This window comes from Balaenoptera ricei, chromosome 5, assembly GCF_028023285.1.
Source record: "Balaenoptera ricei isolate mBalRic1 chromosome 5, mBalRic1.hap2, whole genome shotgun sequence".
Lineage (NCBI taxonomy): Eukaryota > Metazoa > Chordata > Mammalia > Artiodactyla > Balaenopteridae > Balaenoptera > Balaenoptera ricei.
In genome coordinates, this window is record NC_082643.1 from 49,730,093 (window position 1) to 49,754,387 (window position 24,295).

The following is a 24,295-nucleotide window of genomic DNA, read 5'->3' on the forward strand; positions in this document are numbered from 1 at the left end:
TAATATCAAGATTTTCATTAGTTAGAACAGTGGAATATTCAGCTCTATGCAGGATAGCATCCTTTCTTTCTTCTGATGACTTGAGAACTGCTGGAAGCAGAGAACCTAAGTATTAACCAAAACAAAATTGATTTCACCTACTTTTAAATTTTTCAAAATCACACCAACTAATTCTCTTGAAAATCAGCTTCTATCACATTACTTCTTTGTGCCAGAATGAGACCTAGTGCCAAAGACAAGGCTCACTTTCAGAGCGCCAGATACAAAGACCAGGTGAGAACTCTGAAGTTTAACAATGGCAGAAAGCCCAGAATGAGGGCCAAGGACCCTCAAGCGCAAGCCCCAAAGCCCAAGGTGGGACACTCTGCTTACCCCAGCACTGTCCACAGGACACATTCTTTAAAATTGATTTTTTACAATTAACTTTCTTCCACTCCCTGATTGGTACAGAGGTTTCAACAAGTTGCTACTGACATCTGATACCGGGGACCATGCTCTTCACCCAGCTCAGGTGAAAAGGGAACAGGTTTGGTGAGAAAGCGGTCAGTCCCAGCCAGAAAAGAGGGAGTCTTTGCGGGGGGGGGGGGGGGGGGTTCTGGGTCACATTTGCATTCCTTTGCTTCTCCTTTTATCCCAAGAGCCAAATCAAAAATCCCTGATAAACCAGAGTAAGATGACCCGTTGATGGAAAAATCTGTTCTTCCCTATTCCTCAACCCAATCCTAACCTTATCATGGATGGGCTTCCTGCAGCAAGTTGCCTCCGTGAGACAGACATCACTGAGGGTGGGAGGATGCCTGGATCAGGATGTGGGGAACAATCCCCTCCCTATGTTTTATATTGGCTAACTTCTGTGCACACTTAGTATTGGGTTAATATCAACATGGACAAAATGGCAGAGGCTCATATTTTCTTGGCCAATTTGATTAGAGTAGATAAAAGAACCAAGCAAATTTAGATTTATAATCTCTTCTTCCTCAGTGGCAGGTGCTTGGAAATCTTGTCTGAAATTGTCATATGTTTGCCTTAACTCTTCACTTTACTTGTATCAACAAACCTTTGACAAAACCGTTTTCAGATACTCCCTAGCACTCCAGCTCTATAATAATAATAGTTCTTTGAAAGCAGTTTAACCAGCTTTGTAGTGATTGTTTTGTTTTGTTTTGATTAGCTGTTTGTTTTGCCTTATTTTCTTTCCCTTTTTAAATTGAAGCATAATCCTGTTGTTGGATATCACCCTGGCGTGGTCTACAAGCTCAGCCTCAGTGAGGAAGCCACCTCCCTCTGTCTGCTTCCCAGCCCTGCTCTCAAGGACCCGACAGCACAGGAAGCAGACCTCCCTGGCCCAGTGAGCCACCATCGATGGTCCACTGAAGCTGAATCAAATGAGATGAGGAAGGGTTTCCATTTATTCTCCCAAGAGTGCTCTAGCTGCAGGACTCCTTTCTGGCTGGTAGAATATGTTTCTGTAAAGCAGTGCATCTTCGCAGGCTGGGGGCCCCGGGTGCCTGTCTTGGTGTCAGCCCGCAGGCCCTTGGTGGGCTGGTACAGGCAGAGGCCTTGGGGACAGGCTGATCTTCTCAGCATTCTCTCACTATTATGTCCCTCTGGAGCAAAAGCATCTTTTAAACAGTGTTGTTTGGACAGAAAATAACACCCAACAAAGCCCTCTAAAGGTAAGACTTTGTATTGAACTCAAAAGGAGGTTAGAATCTAAGAGGAAATACTATAGCTTAATTTTGTGGGTGTCCTTGTTGCCACTTGCTGCTTCTTTATTTCAGAATGTATTGTCTTCCATTTATTTCAAAATGGAAAATCAAATTAATCATAAAGTAGATCATCAAATGTTGTCAAACTCATCAGTACCTTCCTCCAAATGTTGTGAAGGAGAAAGGTTATAAATGTGCAAAGATTAGGGGTCAGACTTGATCTGAGACTCTACTTCTTTTGAACACATGGTGCAGCTCAGTTTTAAAATCTAAGAAGTTGGACCATCCTTATCACATAGATTAAAAAAAAAACAACTTTTTTTTTTGGCATGTTAAACTTCAAATTAAAGCCAAGCCTGTAAAAACCTTTCAAAGAGAGATTTAAAGAAAGTTTTTAAGAAAATAAACAAAGCATGAAATTATAGTTCAATCTCCCTAAATTTAACCCTTCCTACGACCCTTTAGGTGTTTCCACTGTATAATTCCCCAACCCTCAACAGAACATACACTAGTGCTAATTTAAGAACTAAAAATACTTTGTAATAAGCTACATGGTTTTGTTTGTTTTGTTTTGTCCTAATATCCAGAGAGGTTTTGAACCATTTTTTTCAAAACCCTATGGTTCCGTCAACCAGAAAAAACAAATACAGGGTTAGGAAGTAGGGAGGGATAAACAGGTGGAGCACAGAAGCCTTTTAGGGCAGTGAAACTACTCTGTATGATACTCCAGTGATGAATACATGTCATTATAAATGTGTCTAAGCCCACAGAATGTACAACACCAAGAGTGCACCCTCATGTAAACTATGGACTTGGGGTGACAGTGATGTGTCACTGTAGGTTCTCCAGTTGTAACAAATGCACCATCTGATGGGAATGTTGGCAATGGGGTGGGAGTGGGGCTATGCATGTCACGGGGCAGCGAGTATGTGGAAAATCTCTGCACCTTCCTCCTAATTTTGCTGTGAACCTAAAACTGCTCTAAAACATAGTCTTGAAAACAAAACACCAAATTACACTGAAAGCAGAGGTACATTGGGGCCCCCGGATAATGGAGATCTTACAGGAGAGTGGACAGTACCCAGGGCAGCAGTGAGTACCTTACTGTCCAGCTTCTTCATGGTGACCAGGTCCAGGGACTTCAGCGAATGTCCAGTGGGGGCAATGAAGTAGAGGCATGCGTGGATCCTGGTGTCGTGGTAGTTGAAGAGAGAACGTTTGATCTTCAATTCCTCTTGCAAGTAGGCCTCAAACTGGGCATCGATATACTCCACGATCGGCTTATAGCTAGGATGCAGAAGAAGGTTTTTTAAAACACATTTTCAAATCAGCATGTTGCCAGTCTCAAACCTCTTTGTACAATCCTCCAGGAAAGTCTTCAGTGGTTCCTTCTTCCCTAAGAGCTAAGGCCCACATTCCTTACCTTGGCAGCCCAGGCCTTTAGCCATCTGGCCCCTGAACATCACCCCAGGCCCTCTCTCCAACACCCCCTCCCGGGCTCACCCTTTCTGTCCCACGTGTCAAGCTCTCGCCTGCCTCTGTGCCTTTGCTCATGCTAGCCGTCCCATCCCCCCACACCTCAACCTGGAATGGTCTTCTTCCTATTACTCCCCTGGCTAACATTCAGCATTTAAAACAGCAACTGCAAATATGTGAGACACACTGTCACTTCCCCCATGGCACCCATGAAGGTATTGCTAAGAGACTGTGGCATTCTTTCCTGCTGGGCCAAAACTGAGCCTCAAAAATCTGTCCCAATAAAGTGATTCTGACAGTCTCTCCCAGCTGATAGGCATCGGTGCACAAGGTGAAACTGCTCTGCAGTTTCAGGATGCTGGCAGCCCCTCCCTGCTCCTGTGCCCCCATCCCCTGGGGACAAGGGTTTCTCCGTACTCTCATAAAGCCCTGCGCGTGCCATAACCTCACCTATAAACTGAACTGCCTGGCCTATTATGATCAAGATTCTTCCCAACTCTCAAATTTTATGATTTGAAGGTAAACTTTGTAACCCTCTCTTCTCACCAAACCATAATTCAAATCTATTTTGAATAATTACACATGACTCTATTAACTGACCAAAAACACAATCACTAATAGCATATTGGGAAGACATATTCAATAAACCATATGTTCTCCAGAGATTCAACAGTACATTAGGTCACTGTGGAAACGCCATGAACTCTTCCAGGTCTCCAAGGGGACTGCTCAGAAGTAACTGGCAGCAGCAATGACATGGGCTGATTAGGAATAAAATGGGTTAATTCTTCCCCAAACTCACTACCTTGCTGAGGAATGGTTTAGGCATTAAGAAAAATAAAAACCTCTCAACAGTCAACTCTCGGATCCATAAATTAAACTGAAATCCCTGAAAGGGAACTATAAATCTTTTATAATGAAGATGACAGCAGATGCCCTAAAAGAAAAAACAAACAAAACAAAATAAAACAAACAAACAAAAATGTATGACCAAAACTGAAAACAGAAAAACGTTTTCTTATATTTTCCCTTGGTGATTTATCATAATCCATTGCTTCAATCTGAGCAGACGAAATCTCTAGAGGTTTAAAGAAAAAGTAGAATGTGCCTAAATAAAATTCTAAACATGACAGTAGAAATCCCAATGAATTCCAATAGAAAGGATGAGCAAGTAATAAGATTCTCCTCCATTTTCCAATTTTAAAATATAGGCAGGAATTATGTAACAATAGCAATAGCCATTATTATGATAGGATAGTTACATAAAATGGGGGTTAAAAGCATGGACTCAAGCCAGACCACCTACGACCAAACTCCAAATCCATAATTTACTAGCTGTGTGGCTTTGGGCAAGTTACTAAACCTCTCTGTGTTTCAATTTCCTCACAGGTAATATCAAGGACAGAGATATTACCTATATCAGACAGCTAATGTGACAAATTAAGTGAGCTAATATATGTAAAGAATTAGCCCATAAAACTGTGAGATATAACTATTTCACAGTAATATAATAAACAACAAATAAGAGAAAAGCAAGCCTGACTTCTCAAAAAGACAGGGATAAAAAAAAAAAAGGAACTTTACACTGACCCGCTTTCCATGGTAACTCTTCTGCTACTGACTCACGCCCTGCAGGGCAGTGGACCAGGCCACTCCAGTGAGGCCCACCCGTGCCCTGTCAGTCCAGGGCCTGATCTTTCGGTCTCCTGACACCGAGGCATGTGACTGGGGGAATCAAGGTCCCCCTACACCCTCTTAGCCCCAAGGAGAGGAAAGCAGCTCACAGCAGGTGCTCCTTCCTGCCTCCCCAGTTCCTGATTTGCAGCTTCTTAGCACCTCCCTGCAAGAGTGGCCCAAGTGTGCTGCTTCTTTCTATTCATTTCCTTTCTGCATTTGTTTTTTTTTTTAACATCTTTATTGGAATATAATTGCTTTACAATGGTGTGTTAGTTTCTGCTTTATAACAAAGTGAGTCAGCTATATGTATACATATATCCCCATATCTCTTCCCTCTTGCGTCTCCCTCCCACCCTCCCTCTCCCACCCCTCTAGGTGGTCACAAAGCACCGAGCTGATCTCCCTGTGCTATGCGGCTGCTTCCCACTAGCTATCTATTTTACATTTGGTAGTGTATATAAGTCCATGCCACTCTCTCACTTCATCCCAGCTTACCCTTCCCCCTCCCTGTGTCCTCAAGTCCATTCTCTATGTCTGAGTCATTATTCCTGTCCTGCCCCTAGGTTCTTCAGAACGTTTTTTTTTTTAGATTCCATATATATGTGCTAGCATATGGTATTTGTTTTTCTCTTTCTGACGTACTTCACTCTGTATGACAGACTCTAGGTCCATCCACCTCACTACAAACAACTCAATTTTGTTTCCTTTTATGGCTGAGTAATATTCCATTGTATATATGTGCCACATCTTCTCTATCCATTCATCTGTCAATGGACACTTAGGTTGCTTCCATGTCCTGGCTATTGTAAATAGTGCTGCAATGAACATTGTGGTACGTGACTTTTTGAATTATGGTTTTCTCAGGGTATATGCCCACTAGTGGGATTGCTGGGTCATATGGTAGTTCTATTTTTAGTTTTTTAAGGAACCTCCATACTGTTCTCCATAGTGGCTGTATCAATTTACATTCCCACCAACAGTTTGCATTTGGTTTTGATTCTGATCCTCCAAGATTACGGGAGGCATAGAACCTCTCCTTTTCCAGTGAGGCATGCTTTCTGCCCTGGATTTGGTATATCCAAAGACATCTTTTGTTCTCCTCTATACCTCAGGCTTCCTTCTGCCGTCCCCTGTTAAGGAGTTTGGGCCAATCTTTTCAATCTCCCTCTTCTCCCTGTGTGTGGTTTCCTTGGAAAATCACATTTACTCTTGTGTTTCACTTAACCAGATCTTTCACCCAAGTTTGAGACCAATCCATCCAACTGCTTACCAGATATTTCCACTTGCTCTTCTAAATATGTCCAAAATCAAACTCTTCATCTTGTCCCCAAACCCACACTCCCCCATATTCCTCAGGTCAGCAAATTGCGCCCACATCCAGACCACTGGCCGTGTCAGTACCCCGGGGTTCAACCCAGAGACCTCCTCTCCTACCTCCTACACACAACCAAGCACAAAATCCCATCCATTTTACCCTCTATATCATTATAAACAAATAAATGTATTTCAGGAGAACAATTTACCATATCACTATGCCTTGTGTTCAAGATTTAATTATGTTGATGAAACAGTTTCTTCCTGATGCATAATGAGTCAGCCTAGTGGCTTTGTACTCCCCTTCACATCCTTTGGACAAACTCTCTGCCCTCTCTCCTACTCTTGTCCATATGTTATCAACACTCAAAGTCATAAAGATAAGGAAACTTCATCCCTATTTTGCCTTTTGCTAGTTTCCATTCTTATAGCAAGGATACCTATTTATGTTCTGTTCTGCCAATTCAAACTTCTGTGGATTGTAGCCATATCAAGCAGAGGAAAGGGCAGGGTGGGGGAAGGAAGGGGGATAGGGCAGATCAAATCAAGTCTTTACATTTTCACATAATTTCTTTTTAAGGCATGGGATATTCCTTTTTATCTACCACTTTTTTTTCCCCCCCATAAATCTCCAGCCATTAAAAAACACAAAAAATTGACAGAGGTTGACCCTAAAACTGATGGGGAAAAAATATTTTATGCAATGTTTTCTATCCACCCAAGCTACCCACCTGCAAAAGAGCCAATGCCATTGTTCGGGGACTGACTCTCCATTTCATATGGGACCAGATACCTACCATCTTGCTATCTATTAGCCAAAGTTAATTTTCCTTATCCTTCAACTACATCTACCAGAAAGTGTAATTAAGGCAGAATTTGAAGACCGAACAGTCCATTCCATTACCATTTTATAACTCTGATAAAGATTTGGTGAGTTTGAGGATTCTCTCAGTGGATTTCAATTATCCATGCTTTTTTAGGACTGATTATCATTATAGTTTGTAATATGCCATTGACATTCTATCTCCCACCTCCCAAATGTGAGGCCAACAAATTCTTTTATTTCCAGCACTACAGCAAAATTTGGTTTCCCTTCTTCTCCAGACCTCTTTCCTTCTTTACTGAAGAGTACAGACAGCAAAACAAGGAGGCCCTTAGACCACGAAGAGTTAACCGTGCTATTAAACAAAACAGGAAATCTTACCAGATCTCTCTTCCTGCCTCCTTCTAGCTAGCCTGGTCCCAGGCAGATAATGATGCAGGAATGCTGACATGTCCGAAGCCTACATAAACAAACTGGGACATTCTTGAAGTCTTGCATCGATGGCAGAAAAGCTTGCCTAATCCTCAAAGTAGTAAAAATAATCATGGGTTTAGAGAAACAGCACGTCCCCTTCCATATGTTTACATATCGATACAAAAATGCATATCCCACTTCCAATTTTTTGATGGAAGCAGACCCTATCCAAATGACTATTTTTTTTTTAACAACAGACATTTGGGTTTATAGTCAACAGTGTCAACAATCATTCTGGGGCACAGAGTTCTAAATGCCACTTAAAAGAGGTTATGCAACAGCTGTCAAGAAATTTCAGAAGAAAAACAAATACTTGGTATGTAGGTTAGGTTAATATCACACTTCCTCTCTTCTAAGTCTCCTTGGAAACTATTATTTGACCCAAATGAGTCAGATAATTTCTTAAAGAGGCCTCCAGCTGCAAATGTGTGCCTCAGCGTTGCACTGGCTACCTGCTGTTCAGGGCCAGCAAGTGAGAACCCATGAGAACCCACCCGACTGAGGGAAAGTCCCCATTCAGGGGCGAAGTAAAAATGCAGCGGCAGTGCTGAGGCGATGACTCTGAGCTGGAGCAGCTCATGGAAACTTAGCGGCAAAATGCAGGAAGACGGTCCTCATTCCCGCAGGAATACATCCTGAAAAGGTGCAGCTGACGTCTTCCCATCAGGGAGCGCACAAGCATGCCACTCCCCAACCCCAGGGAGAGACCTGCGCAGGTCAGAGATGGAGACCCGCCTTGCTCGGACGGGGGGCTCCGTGACCACACGAGGACCAGCGTGCACTTCTGCCTGTCGTCAGGGTTTTCTCTTCATCTGTTTCAGCGGGCATTACAGACGGCCTTCAGGCAAGAACCTCCCCATCATTCCCTGGCATTGAGGTCATAAATCAAGAGCAACTGCTCAGCTGTGTTTAGCTTTCCCCCACTCCAACACAATGTACAGATAGTCCATTTTGACAGATGCAAAATGAAATCTTTCTTACTCTGTCTAACAACTGCTCCTGTATTACAGGCCAATGCTTACTGAAGAGCATTTAAATTGCCCTATACATAAAATAGAGCTCCGTGCTCAGCTAGAGCATGAGTTAAATATTTCTCTGCCGTTACTATGTGCTCATATTTCTATCACAGATAGTTAAAATATATCTAGACAATACATAGCCCTAGATAAAATGGTTCAAATTCCTCTTTACAAAACACACACACATAACATACACAGTTTTGAGGAAAATGAAGCAAACAAACAAAAAAACCTGGTACTAATGAAGTTTCTGAGCCCTAAGCAAACATAATGTAACTTGATGATTTGGTGTCTTATTCCCATTAAGCTGTCACTGCACAAAAATGTCTCTGGAAGCCTCCTTCTGGAATTATCTTTGGGCCTGGGACAGTTTAATTTTAACTTTCTCAAACGTTTTTTGAGAATGAACTTAAGTATTTAAAACAATCATAACGGACTTCCCTGGTGGCACAGTGGTTAAGAATCTGCTGGCCACAGATATAAACGGAATATTACTCAGCCATAAAAAGAAACGAAACTGAGTTATTTGTAGTGAGGTGGATGGACTAGAGGCTGTCATACAGAGTGAAGTACGTCAGAAAGAGAAAAACAAATACCGTATGCTAACACATATATATGGAATCTAAAAAAAAATGGTTCTGAAGAACCTAGGGGCAGGACAGGAATAAAGAGGCAGATGTAGAGAATGGACTTGAGGACACGGGGAGGGGGAAGGGTAAGCTGGGATGAAGTGAGAGAGTGGCATGGATATATATACACTACCAAATGTAAAATAGATAGCTAGTGGGAAGCAGCCACATAGCACAGGGAGATCAGCTCGGTGCTCTGTGAACACCTAGAGGGGTGGGATAGGGAGGGTGGGAGGGAGATGCAAGAGGGAGGAGATATGGGGATATATGTATATGTATAGCTGATTCACTTAGTTATACAGCAGAAACTAACACACCACTGTAAAGCAATTATACTCCAATAAAGATGTTAAAGAAAAAAAAAGAATCCGCCTGCCAATGCAGGGGACATGAGTTCGAGCCCTGGTCCGGGAAGATCCCATATGCCGTGGAGCAACTAAGCCCGTGCACCACAACTACTGAGCGTGCGCTCTAGAGCTCATGAGCCACAACTACTGAGCCCATGTGCCACAACTACTGAAGCCTGCGCACCTAGAGCCCATGCTCCGCAACAAGAGAAGCCGGCGCAATGAGAAGCCCACGCACCGCAACAAAGAGTAGCCCCCGCTCGCCGCAACTAGAGAAAAGCCCGCGTGCAGCAACAAAGACCCAACGCAGCCAAAAATAAATTTAAAAATACAAAATAAAAATTAAAAAAAATAAATAAAAGTTAAAAAAAAGTAAAATAAAACAATCATAAGGCATTTAAAGTCAAGATTAGTAAATAGGATGGGGGATCTTGAGATTAACACCAAGAAGGTTTAAGGCTTAACAGCTTCCCTCAAATAAGGGCACACAGCAACTCAGAGAAAAGAGCAAACTTGCTTGGCTTTATAAAATGACTATGTGTGTTTCATAAAAGTAAAACCTCTGGATGCGGACAGCCTTCTCTACTAACTGATGGGTGCTAAACTACTAAAGCAAATAGCCTGAGATAAGATGTAAATGAAAGAACTTGAGTCAATAAGATGACTGTTTGCTTCACCTCAAAGAAAAAAAAAAAAGTAAAACCTCACTATATTATTTTATAACTAGATCATCAAGTTTATGTAAAGCAGTTTTAGTGAATGAATACAGGAGACCGACATAGCTAACAGCTTCTGTCTACACACAAACTACAGGACCAAAATTCTGAAACGACATTTTATTTCTTACGCAGCTTAAACATGTCCTTCTTCTACACTGACAAAGAAGTTTGTTATATATATTATCAAATTAGCTTAACAAACCCTTGCTGGAGAGAGAGCGATCTGAATTCCTCACTAGGCTCCACTGAAGCCACACTCAATATTCAGACTCAATGTGGCCATTCTGCACCCAGCGGGCCACCCAACTGTGAGCAGCCTACAGGAAGACCCAGACAATGCACAAAGGACACACAGTGCTCATGCCACAGCACTAGCATCAACATTAAGATCCTGCGCTGGCTGGAAATCAACGACGATTCTTCCAACTGATCTTTCACAAACATGCTTTCTTCACTTTGGGGTTCTAGGAGCTGATACCACTGTTGCCAAAGCCATCAAAATACAGGATACCCCCTATTGTTACCACACCCCTCCTCCAGGCTTAGCCTTTCCCAGTGCCCTTCTTTAGACCCCACCTAAGAGGAGACTATATGCAGATCCCACTGGAAGAGACCTGAGAGTATCCAGCGTCATTCCCTTAGAGTGAGATAAATGGCCAAGGTCCCATAGCTGCTCATCGGCAGAATCCAGATCACAACCCGGGTCTACTAAATCCTGGGCTCTGGCTTCTTGGGAAAATCACGTTGACTCCAAGTTTTCATTCAGATCTGTAGGAATTTGGGGATTCAGTCAAATATCCCAATCTGCCTCAGAGACTAGGAGACCGTGGCAGATGCTCATTCCAAACTCCTTTTACTTTTTAATGCCCCTCCTCCCCGCCTTTTTTTTTTCCGCAGAGTTAAAACAGCAACAACAACAAAAACCAGAAACCACACTTCCCAGACTCTCTTGCAGCTAGTGTTCTGGATCTGGTCTACTTTCTACCAAGTGGATGCAGCCAGAAAAGACCTGGAAGCAGGAAGGGAGCCACACGAGGCAGAGACCCACACAGGGAAAGGGGTTCTTCTCGCAAGCGATGGTGAAGGCATTTGGCTCTCTGAGACAGACTGGGTGGAGGTTCTAGAGACCTCTCCCCAGTGTCACAGGTACCAAACTATGTAAGGTAGTTTGTGGCAGGGGTTCCACTCACTGTACGTGTTTCTCTAGACTGCTTTTCCAGGTGGGAAAGCGCCCAAGCCTGGTTCCATGACTCTCCTGGAAAAATGCCATAAGGTAGCTTATGCCTTCTAACAAATCCCTTTTCTCCTTACCCTAGCTGGAATCAATTACACTAGCTGATTCTGACCTCAAGAACATTCTAAGAAAATTTCTCAGAGGACAAGAATGTCTTATCTTTTAGGTGATAGGAGACCAAGCCCCATAACTAGCGAACATTTAGTCTTTCCATTTACCCGGGATGGATCCTGTTACCTTCTCACTCATTTACATCCCCACAAAATCCCAAGATGTACCTGTCATCCTTATTTATCTGGTCTCCAAATCCCACAGTGTCAACGATGGTTAACTTCAGCCGTACATTGCTTTCCTGAAGCTCATAACTTCTGGCTTTTAACCGGACACCTGGTTCATTGTGAGTAGCTGGGTCACTTTCAAATTTGGTGTTGAATAAAGTGTCCATTAACGTGGATTTGCCAATGCCCGTCTCGCCTGCATGACCACAAGGGAGAAATCAAAGAACGTGTCAATGCCTCTGAGGCACCAATTCACATCATCAGGAGTTTTTCATCATCATGATAGTAAAATTTTTTGAAAAGTCAGTATCACCAAAAATCCCACCACAAAAAGGTAGTTCTTTCCATGTGTGATCTATGGAATACTTCCCGAGAAACGCCTTAATGAATTTCCAAAACTGTTCAATAGAAAAGATCTTGAACTTACAGATCAAGATGCTTTTCTTTACCTCTGCATAGAGGATCAGAACCTATAAGCTTGCCTGGGGTCAGTTTGTGGTCATTTCAAAGACATAAACCGTAGCTCCTCCTTCCCTAAATGTTGGCATGTAACACTATATTGCTTTAAAAAAAATTCTGTATTGCTGAGTTTCTGTTACGAAGAAAATTCAAAAGACTGATTCATTTGTATTCAATTACATGATACCATACCATCTACTACTGTTGTGGAAAAGAATTACATTTTTCAAAACAACACTCTTGACAAATAACAGCAATCATAACAAACCCAGCTACAGTTGCTGAGTGTTTACCTTGTACCAGGCCCTGTGGTAAGAGCTTCCAATGCACTATCTCATTTAAACCCTAGTACTAACCCCCATGGAATAAGTACTGCTCTTTCCTCCCTTTTACAGATGGGGCATGAAGGCTTAGATAAGGTCTAAGTAACTTGTCTAAAGTCACACTGTTAAGTGGCAGAGCCAGGCTTCTAACCCAAGTTTGTGTGGTTCTAACACCTACACTCAACCAACACAGCACCCTGACTTTACTGTTACAGAGAAAACTGACTGCCTAATTTTTTTTAGGTATGGTTATGAATCTGTGAGAATCCTCCATTATCTCCATTTTTATTTTCCTATTCAGCAGATGGCAAGCATTTGTTAGATTTCCCAGTTTCAAGCGGATGTTTGTGACAATGAAACTGAATGATGTTAAATAACCTGCAACAATGGCCTTATTAATTCACATTGATAATTCAAGTCAGTAAGTCTTACTGAGCCCCTAATATATGCAAAGGAGAGTGGCAGGTACCTAGCACCACTACACCAATCAAATGGTAAGACCCAAATGTGGAGCCATGGAGAACTTTAGCTTGAGCTTCAAAATGAGACCAAGAAAAATTTTCTCCCTATATACTAACTCTTGAGTCAAAAATAGTTGGCAATGAGAAAGAAGCCACCCTTGTCAGGGGTGGTGGTTGAGTGTGTGATGGTAGAAATCGAGAAACATTATCCATAGGAATGCCTTTAAAAAAAAACAATCTGGAAAATTTCCCAATTAGATTTTCAACTCAATTTAAACATACCAATATATTGCAGCCCTTTCAACAAATCCCAATCCCATGATGGTCCTAGGAACAGTACCTCTCTTCTGAAAAATTGCCATAATGACTTTTAGGATGGTGACAATTCCATGGGGGAAAAAAGAGCTCTGAGCCTTAGGGCAACTTTCCCACTGTAATGACAAAATACCTTTACTAATTAGAAGTTCTGTATTACTCATTGCTTTCCAACACAGTACAAACATGAAGTAGAATGGAATCTTTCTGTAATTGAGCTTTCTCTAATTAGAAGCCCTATGTGGTTTGCCACTGACTACCATGATTCACTTGTAGGATAAAAGTTGTTCAAGTAGGGGCTTCCCTGGTGGCGCAGTGGTTGAGAAGCTGCCTGCCAATGCAGGGGACACGGGTTCGAGCCCTGGTCTGGGAAGATCGCACATGCCGCGGAGCAACTAGGCCCGTGAGCCACAGTTACTGAGCCTGCGCGTCTGGAGCCTGTGCTCTGCAACAAGAGAAGCCGTGGTAATGAGAGGCCCGCGCACCGCGATGAAGAGTGGCCCCCACTCGCCGCAACTAGAGAAAGCCCTCGCACAGAAACGAAGACCCAACACAGCCATAAATAAATAAATAAAATAAATTAAAAAAAAAAAAAAAGTTGTTCAAGTACATTTGCCTAACTCTTTAGCTTTACCCATTGGACCCGATACATCTAAGATCAAAGAATTTCCTCCTTCATCAGTCTTCTTTCAGCCAGTATCTTTTCCAGTTTAGTACCAAGTTCTGGGAATACAGTAACGAACTGGCCTGATTTCTCCCACAGCTTAGAATCTGACCTGGAACACGACTGAATACCAGCCAGACTCTGATTTACTATTATGGGAATGATATTTTAAATGTCTGCCATAACCACATTCCTCTCACAAGCAAGAGCATAGTTTATGACATGGACCTTGCTAATGACCACAGATAACTGGCCCAGTGCTAGCCCCCTGTCCCAAGGCACCCATGGACGCCAGTGCTGTGAGAATGCTCCATGCTAGACAGTGATCTATCCAATCAAACTTCTCTCTTTGGGAGTTTGAACCTGCACACAGCACGATGGCATGAAAAAGAAAAGATACGCTGAGAGAAGCGAAAACTCAGAAGCCATGAGGCAGCAAAGGCTGTCAATAAATAGAAGACATGTTGCTGACAGACCATTAGCTGGGCATACAGGAGAAAGAGAGCAGATAGATACGGTAGACACTAGTACCTGAAATCTATTCATTAATAATACTTGAGTATTTACTATGTGACAAGCATAGGTGCTGGGGATAAAATGGTGAAGAAAAACAGCAACTGACACTTCTTGAACTTCTGTAATATCCTGAATGTCATTCCAGATCTCCATGAAGTCTAGTTGTGTAGCACTTGAGACTGTCTCCTGTCTTCCTTACTTTCCTTCATATTCTTACAAAAAAAAGACCCATCAATAAAAGTAATCTAAAGTAGTCTCTGTTCCCTAATGCTCAACAAGCTCATATCCACGATCAGTGACTTAACAAAATAACTTTGAGCAAAACAAAGTTACTAAGTAATGGATACAGAAACAAAACGGGGTTCTCACTTGTAAGGCACATAGAATCTGGAAGGCAATCCTACACTGAATGTACTTCGGTCATTTTAAGTACCTACTTGAGTATCTTTCTCAATAAAGCAAACTTCTTTTCAGAATTTACCTATTTTCAGAACAGGGACAAAGGCACAACAGCAGAACTATCTTATAAAATTTCCCCTATAAGGTAAAGGTTCTATCAGTGGAAAGTGACCCACTTAACTTTCATCTCTTTCCCTAAAAACAGCAATAAAGACTTCAATTTACATGGCAAGGATTCTAGGTTACCTGGACAGGACTGAAATTACCATCACATTTTACTAAGTTGAGAATTAGTTAAGCATATGTGAATCAAGAACACCATGTTTTGTTTTGTTTTTAAAGGCAAGGTAATTTTAATTATTATTTGCACTAAGGTGGAAATTACGAACAATTAGCATTCCCGGGCCTACTTACAGCACAGGGTTAATCAAGGGCTTGGAACAACCACTGTTCCTCTAAATTTCAGAGTGCTTTGCTTTCCATTCCTATGCTCTGTGCTTTTAAGAGCCCTAATTAGACACAGCTACTCTAGCAGCAGTGCAATTCACCACAAGCAGTTCACTAAGAAATGACAGCTTTTGGAATAAAAGGAATTCTAGAACTAGGAGAGCTTTTCAATGCGTTTGTTGTTGAGGTCAATCTCTAGCCTCAGAATAGAGGGCATTTTCTATATTTTTGAGGACACACAACAGCACAAAGGCTTCCTTTGAATTGAGTAACCAAAAGCCTACCTGGCACAGGTTCCAAGTTAAACCCAACAACTACAATATTTTGAGACAATTAATGACTGGCAGCAAGTCTGAAACATTTCAGAATCCTTGGCACAGAGCAGGCATTCAGTTTCAGGCATTTCTTTTCAGTTAACTGAAAAGAAAAATGATCATGGTGATCATTTATATTGAGATTTGCCACTTTGGTAGATTTTGTCAGAGTTTGTTGTTTATTCTGTTATAAATTCATCTGCCTGAACAGTTGTTAGAATAATTAGAGGTTTACTCTTGAAGCGCTATCTGGGGCTTCTGTTTCTCCAGCTCCTGCCAGCGCTGGTGAGCGTTACACCCATCGCACAGTGGAAAGCAGGCTTGCCCCTTGCACTCTGTTCTCAGGCTTACTTAAACCGCAAGCTCTAAGCTGGACGTTATTAGAAAAGAAAAAAAAACAAAACAAAAACAAAAAACACACACAGAGGAATGTATTATGAATTAGAAGGTAATTAATTGTAAACTGAGCAAATAGTTGATCTATGATTCAGCGTTTTTACTCTGACTGCCAAGACTGGCTACTTGGATCATTATTATCATAATTATTCAAATAGCTGTGCATGCAGGTCTGTCTGCCTCCTCTAAATATTCTGGATTTTATTCTTGGATGAAGCCAGATAATCAGAGAGCTACGCTGTGTTGTTTTAACTCCTCATAGAATCGCCTTTGATGGGACATGCTTTAGCTAATACTACCAGCCGCGGTATTAGCTGGCGGTATTAGCCAAAGCATGCTGGTCTTTCAAGTCCCCTTGGAAGACCAGCACATGACCCTCGGCGTTGCCTGGCTCAGTGGCACTGAGTGGGGGACGCTCAGGAACCCAGGCTTAAATGGAGGGACGGCCACCGTATGTCTTTTCTGAAAATCCATGGGAGAGATTTTTTCCCGGTGAATTGTGTTTCATCTGGAGCAACTATTTTGTTTTTACTTTATAGCTATTGTAAGTCTGTCATCATTAAACTTTTAACTTGTGTTTGGCACATAATATGTGTTTAACAAATATCTGTTGAATGAATGGGTCCCTCCATGCTCTGACCACTGGCGGAGAGGTACATGCGTTCCTGAGAGAATCAACCGCTATTGGCAGGTCTGATGGCTGTTAGTTCTGACTCTAACCTTGGCTTCACTTTATTTTCTGTGGTTAATTTTATCTTTATTCATTAACTCATTCATTTCACCCTGTAAACCACTTCAGAGCCTTTCCTGGAAAAGCAAGATGGGATAAAAATGTTTAAGATCTGATTGTAAAATTCTACAGCTTATGCTGACACTATAGCCTTGGCTAAAATGATCTTAAACTTGTCTGTTTTCTTTTCCCCTTCTGCCTTCCCCTCAAAACAACACAGTGGAATTATTTTTTTAATTCTATTTTCAAAATATGTTATTAATTTACTTTGACCCTGCTATTGAACTGGTTCCTCTTCAAAAGCAGGGATGTCACAGTATTTTATCCATTGGTGTAGGTGCACGTAAGAACCAACATACAGCTGGATCAATGCTGGAGTTTCTCACAGAGCTGGTGTCATTTTGGAAAGTGAATGACAAAGATGTATAAATTTAAAATTGTGAAGAAAGGCTGAATACTAATTTAGATTCTTTGGAGAAATACAGTGTGGGTAAGAAAGGCTTTATTTAAAACAAAGTGCAGTTTTGGGGGTGAACTGCTGTGTTGTAGGCAAGATGGAGAGTAGGGGAACTATGAACTCTTGGGTGTCTGGTACCCGATTTAGCATCAAGAATTCTCTTCCCAGTCAAGTGAACACTACTCTCCCGCTCTTTATTACATTTCTATCCAGGACTCAAGAGAGACAGGTTCTAAAAGCATTTAATTCAGTGCCTCTAAAACTAAACTAGGTGCACGCCAGGGTTCATTTCTGTCCCGGTTTGTTTCCTCTCTGTTTGCAACCTGTAGGCTCTTGCCACAAAACAAAATTACAATTCTAAGACCTTTTTGAAAAACATCATCAGCTTCCTTACTGGGATCATAACTCTTTTTAAAAAAAATCCTCAATTCCCTTCCACACTTTTCACATGGAAATAATGATGCTATAAACACCATGCATGCACATAAAAAACAGAAGTGCACAGTAGGATGACAAGGAGAAGAGAAAGGACCATGGATACTCGTTAAATACGACACCAACTCCTCTAAGTGGCTGTCAAAATATTTTGATCAACTAGAATGCTTTTCATAGACTCTTACTTTAAAAATAGATAGAGGGGCTTCCCTGGTGGCGCAGTGGTTGAGAATCTGCCTGCCAATGCAGGGGACACGGGTTCGAGCCCTGGTCTGGGAAGATCCCACATGCCGCGGAGCAACTAGGCCCGTGAGCCACAATTACTGAGTCTGCGCGTCTGGAGCCTGTGCCCCGCAACAAGAGAGGCCGCGACAGTGAGAGGCCCGCGCACCGCGATGAAGAGTGGCCCCCCGCTTGCCGCAACTAGAGAAAGCCCTCGCACAGAAACGAAGACCCAACACAGCCAAAAATAAATAAATAAATAATAATTTTTAAAAAAAATAGAGCATTAATTGACAACGAAAGTTGTTTCCTTATACATATATTTTGCTGTAAATTATTTGTGAAGGGATCTGATGTGTCCTACCCTCTGAGGATATGTACGTTTACCTTAATGCTGACACCCCTATCTCCCAAAGGGCTAATGTTGGCTCCAAAGGAAGAGCTCCAAAGTGCTATGGAAAAGAACCTGCTAGATATACGGGCGTGGAAGGATAGGAAGGACTTACTGTGGAGTGAAAAGAGACAATGCCAAAGAATAGAAAGGCATGATCTCATTTATGTTACACCGAAACAAAAAAGTACTTATGTAGTCATGAGAGACCTGTTTATATCTGTCCAGTGTGTGTCTCTCCCATGCCCTTTCTCCTTTCTGCCCATGTCTTCTCTCCTACGGGACCCTTGTATGTTTTGGGGTGGACGATTCCCATACCACCCTGGGCAGGCAGATGACCCCAGCCTGGATGATCAGAGATCCTGTGACTGTTGAGGAGGCCTTGTCAGGAATGGCCTCTCTCTCCTCTGGGGTTGCTCAGCTGGCAACACTGCTGGAGGCTGTACCACCTCCTTGAAGAAGAAGACCAACCATGAAGCCAAGCAGCAGCAAGCAGGCTCGAAAACCAGAAACGGAGCCCTGCAAACTCTGCAGCCCTAGAGCCAGCTCTTCTTAATTACACCATTCAATCTATTACCTTTTTAGTGTGTTTGGGGGTTGAGGAAGAGCCTTAACTGAGTTTCAACTAGATTTCTGCAATTCTCTGTGGAAAATTTCCTAACCCAAGAACAGTCAGAGAGAGATGCAACATTGCTGGCTTTGAAAATGGAGGAAAGGGTCCAAGAGTCAAGGAATGTGGGCAGCCTCCAGCAGATGGAAAAGGCAAGGAAATGTCTTCTCCCCTTGAGGTTCCAGAAAGGAGCATAGCCTTGCGGACGCCTTGATTTTAGCCTGGTGAGACACACGTGGGACTCCTACAAAACCGTGAGATAAGTGGTGTTGTTTTCAGCCTCCGAAAATAATTTCCAAGTACAGAAAAGTTTAGAAAGTTCCTAGGATTCCACAGTGTTTTCTCTGTGGAATGGAAATGAGGGTAGGAGAGAAGGGGGGACATTTTATAATTTTTTAACATAAACATGCATTATTTTAAATAACTTGAAAAACTAATTTTCAACATGGTTAAGAATGGAACAAGAATAAAAACCTAAGAATCATAGGGATTATCAGCCACCCAAGAGAGTCAGAATAGCTGCTGCTTTACAAATCCAACAGCACAGCATGGAAGTGGCTTGTGAGGAATTCCAACTAGCACCATAATTGTGCTAGTAACACAAGGGCCAGCCAACGAGCCAACACTCCCCCTTGCACACCACACACCCGGTCAAACCAGGTCCTTCCAGCCCAGTCCCACTGGAAGGCTTTATCCTACTTGCAGGGGCTGGGCCATAGCTCTCACATAGATTCTTGAAACTGATTTTGAAGACAGGGCTGGGGGAGACGGAGAAGAGAAGCCAGAATAGTAACTGGCCTACAATTTAGCACACTTTTCAATAGAAAATCAACAAATTGCCAACAAATTGCTATGCTAATGAAGAATTGTCCTGCTCTGCAATGAGCATTTAGCAGAAGAGAAAAGACGACTGATTTATGCCACTCTGAGAGCTGCCATTCCAGGGGGTCCCCTGCTGAATTTTAATCGGCTTCAAGTGGGGAAAAGGGGAAAGCAGGAGAGCTGGCGGCTCTGGTCATGTTTCTCTCCAGTCATTCTCTCCCCAGTACTTGAGACATAATGCCAGACAGCGAGCCATCTGGTGTGCAAGTCAGTGGCGGCTTTCTATTAGCGAATGTCCAATGCAGGGGCCACGTTCAATATGCTCCTCTCGAAGAATTTTCAGAAAGGAAAATACCTGGCAATGCCCCCAACAACTAACTTACATGGAATGCACATCTTTCTTTTCTAAAGTCACTTCATTTTACTTAGACAAGAGAAGTCAGGACATTCTGCCAAACGTCGGGGGAGGCTACACAGAGACCACATATCGGCTACATACAGGATTCCTTTTAATTTGTCTTGAAGTCTGTGACCAGAGGACAATGGCAACAAAACAATGCAGCCCGAGCCACTTCACTGCCATTTAGCCTGGTCCTTCATCAAGAGTGACAGGGAGGGTGAAGGAAAGGCCGTCATCTGTTCCAGGGACACGTCTGCTTCAAACCAACAGGAGATTTCTATTTCTATGTTCCTCTTTTTCTCCACCTGCTTTCCTACCTTCCTTGTCTTAGTTTAAGAAAGATATGGCTAAAGAAGAAGAAAAATACCAAGGCCAGAGGCCTAGGTCAATGCATAACATCTAAAGGATATGAATAACACATCCTGAGGATTCAAATATGTAAGTTGTATCTCTTTGGCCTTTTCCATTTATCTACCAGGAATAAACTGAGGTCAATTTCAGATTCCAATTTAAGGACAAAAGGTTAATTTATTAATTCAGGCAGAAAATGTATGTCAAATATAAAATAGAATTTTAAATTGTCTTTTGCTCTAAAAGCAAAAATTTTAAATATTCTAAGTTTATCAAAGTGGTTAGTTTCAGATTTTACCTACTGTAGACAGCATATCTTTAAAAAGACTTCAGTGGAGATTACTACTGCACCATAGTCAAAGACCCTGGAAACAAATTCTTAAAATGCTTTTGAATGATCTTCCTATGTATGTGCATCTCAGGTCCTTCTTTCAACTTCCTATAGTCTAGCTAGGGTCTAAGTCCCTCCCCCCACAAAAAATTTAAATAAGTGGTTCAAAAGCAATATTAAACTGATCACTGCTTGACAATGTGACACAAATAAAAATAACATTTTGAGTAACATCACAAAGCCTACAAAGCAACCTACCTAAATACAAGTCTCGATCTTTGTGTGACATACATGAGTGGGTATTATTGCCCTGCTTTACTGATAATGAAAGAGTAAAAAATATCATTCCCCTTATTTCCTGAAACGTGCCCCTCTGACAGTCACCTGCCAACACCTAAGAGTCAGATTCCTTCCTCAGCAGCAAGGGATGAGTCACTTACCAACACACAGGATGTTGAAACAGAATCCTTGAGAAGTCGACTTGTTGACCAGCTGGTCGGGGAGACTGTCAAATCCAACATGGCCAGAAAGAGACAAGTTTCGAAGCTCTTCATTCTGGAATTTCAGAAGGGAAACATTTGATAACCCATGACAGTGCCACCTGGGTACTCCTCCCTCTCCCATCCTCTCTTCTTGACACGCATGGAAAAAGGCGACCCCTCTGTGCCCACCCCATCCCTGGCTTCTACACAACTGAAGCTACCAACTCCAGAGCCACGCTCTTTCCACAAAATCACACTGAGTCCCTAAGTACACCAATCTCCCTCCCAGGCAGCTCAGGTCCGGTTACAGGTGCACTGGTCCAGGGGAAATAAGCTTCTAGCGGTGGCTGATTCAGACATGCATTAAGTGACATTAAAAAATTCAACCATTTTGACAGCTTCAAGCACTCAAGAAAACCCTTCAATTTACTTTCAGCCCAGAGGCAAAAAATAAATGACACTCTTCCAGATACAGGAAGGAGCTCTGAGAAGCTCACAGAGGAGGATGCATACCCGTTACAATTACGGAAATTCTGTAACTACCATGATGAACATATTGAAAATGGCGTGGCACAGGACTTGGTTCCTTCTCCTCCATCATCTGGACGGGCTTCTTGGGGCTACTTTGCTCTCCCTCACACAGCTCCTAGCATAGGTTCTGCACTCCCCGCACCTTCTCAAGAGTCTCCTGAAGAAGACTGGGACTAAGGTAGTTAACATACATTTAAAAGCTGGATGATTTATGCTGTTTCATTAGATGGTGCTGACTGCCTCCACAACTTTGAATGCATTCCGTGGGTACTGGAGATCATCTGTGAAACCCTTCTTTCCCAGGAAAACAGAGGTCAGCTATGGTCTTTCAATTAAACACCACAGTTATGGTATGGGATTCCAGAAACTAGATCTTGAAAGCCTTTCTGAAAATGAGACTCCTGGTGTCTGGCTATGTTGCCAATGAGCTTTATACTCGAGATACTGAATTTTGAGTGAGAAAATGAGCCTCAAATGTCCATTTTATAATAAAGAAGAAAAAGCCTCGCACAGGATCATCTGGTCACTATTTTTAAAAGACTGGTTTCCGTTATCCTCCTATGTGTGTTACACAATGAGGAGAGTGAGGTCTTTTAATAATCAAAGGCTGAGACTCCATTTCCGAATCCCTACAGACACTATAGAGGCAGGGAAATGGAACTCCATAAACGTTGTGATTTTAACGGAATGCTTTATGAGCAATATAATATCTGAGGGCCTCGCTAGCTCTACAGTTCTGATTCTGTGAAACAAGACTGGAAACCACGACACTGCCTGAACACCACGGTGGCAGCTGCAGGTTTGAGGTCAACGGGACAGAGAACAGATGTCTAGTCTATGAATAGTCTCCTTGAAACCTGCCAGCAGTGACTATGAGACTCAAGAGTGGGGCTCTTATGCTTGAGCAGGAGGGTCTGGCTGACAGTGCACCAAACAGCTTGGGGAGCAGCGCTGGTAGCTTGGCAAGGCCTCCTGACAGCACCCCAGGGCTACCACCTGCCCCTTCCTCTCCAAAGACCTCAAAGGTTCAGACAGCAGGTATTTTTAGGGTGTTTACCACATCTGCCAAGACTGGGGGAGGAAGATTTGAAAGGAGTCTGGGTTATATTTAGAACTCTTTCCATCACGGCTGCACAGGGGCTGCTGTGTAACCAGCGAGGAGAAGCCATCACACCAGCCTCTTTCCTGAGGCACCACGGCCTTGAACAGTCAGCGAGCAGCACGAAAGGGGACGAGGCAAGTTAGAAGCATCGTCCTGCCCTCCCTCTCCTCTTTGCCACAATAATTCTTTTAATTTCCGGGGGGGGGGGGGGGGGCGGGGAAGAGTGGTTTATTGCTCTGGATTCTGGACTGTTGTTGGGTTTTTAGGTTCAGATATCCACCCAGGAGCCAATCCTGGGAAAGAATCAGAGTTAGTAATTATAGCTCTCATCCCAGAACCCAATGCTGAGCATCTCATATTCTCACCATTTCCAAAACATGAGAAACCACCCACATACCCACTGAGTATTTTTATACCCGCTGAAAACCACATACAAAATGAAGGGTTATAAAACAGTTTGGTCTTGAAATTTTTTTTTTTTAACTTAAATTTATGTCTTCAGAGGCTCTCTCTTCTTTGTCATATAAAATATGTCAATTTTATAATGCCATTTAAAAAATCCATAATCTGAGCCTATTTCTCTGCCCAGCAGTAAAGGAATCCTTTACTGGGCTATTGCCCATTGGTGAGTGATGGGGAAAGGGGAAATAGGAAGTTCCTCCCTTGGTTCATGAACAGCCTTAAAACTGAAAGCACTGCAGGATGTGTGAGGGGAGCTCTATCTCACACACAGCAGCTAAAATGAACTCCTACACCCTGGCACTTCATGGCATCACGCTTATGGCTTCATGCCTTAGATGTCTCTATCCGAAGAACGTGTGCGGGGCTCTTGAGTCTACAGGGGTGATCTCAGGGAATCTCAGATATTCTCACGTCTTTACCGCTATCACACACCTAGCAATGACTCTCAGAATTTTCTCTCTAAGTACTGAACTCTGTCTGCATTCCAGTTCTGAATTTCTACCAAAGGGGCAGTTCTCCCGGGTTGTCCTTTCTGTCCCTCAAATTGTTCTTCACGAAACTTGAAATCATCTTCTTCTATTGCAAACCCACCCCTACTCCAGGGTTCCCTGTTTCTGTTAATGGCATTTATCTGTACCTGAAACCCACCTGCCTGCATCAATCCCAAAGTGTTATCAATGTCACATCCTCCTCCTCTTTATTCTTACTAATTCAACAGCCTTCCAACGGTCACCTTGCCTCAATCCCTTGCCACTCCCTCTAAGCTTCCCTCGCTCTACCTTGCTGCCAAAGGGATCCTGGTACTCAAAGGCCCTCAATCCAAACTTGGCCTGCCATCTCAGGAGCCTCCATGGGCTACACTCAAATCTCTATTCCCAGTCCTCCCAGGGGGCACCTTCCAATGCAGTTAAATGGAATTACTTACAGTTCCTGGGAGGAAACCCCAGGGTTCTCGTCATCAGACTTTACTCATGCT

The 24,295-nt window shown here is 42.7% G+C and overlaps 1 protein-coding gene across 5 annotated transcripts in view; it reads right to left on the reverse strand.

Moving 5' to 3' along the window:
* SEPTIN11 (septin 11) overlaps positions 1-24,295 on the reverse strand; it is a 91,811-nt gene that overhangs the window by 25,881 nt on the left and 41,635 nt on the right. For all 5 annotated transcript variants that reach the window (XM_059922812.1, XM_059922811.1, XM_059922808.1 and 2 more), the window contains exons 2-4: positions 21,183-21,297; positions 11,700-11,895; positions 2,810-2,996 (exon numbers count right to left, since the gene is read on the reverse strand). In XM_059922812.1, coding sequence (XP_059778795.1) covers positions 2,810-2,996; positions 11,700-11,895; positions 21,183-21,297 — 498 coding nt within the window. The remainder of the gene's footprint in view (positions 1-2,809; positions 2,997-11,699; positions 11,896-21,182; positions 21,298-24,295) is intronic.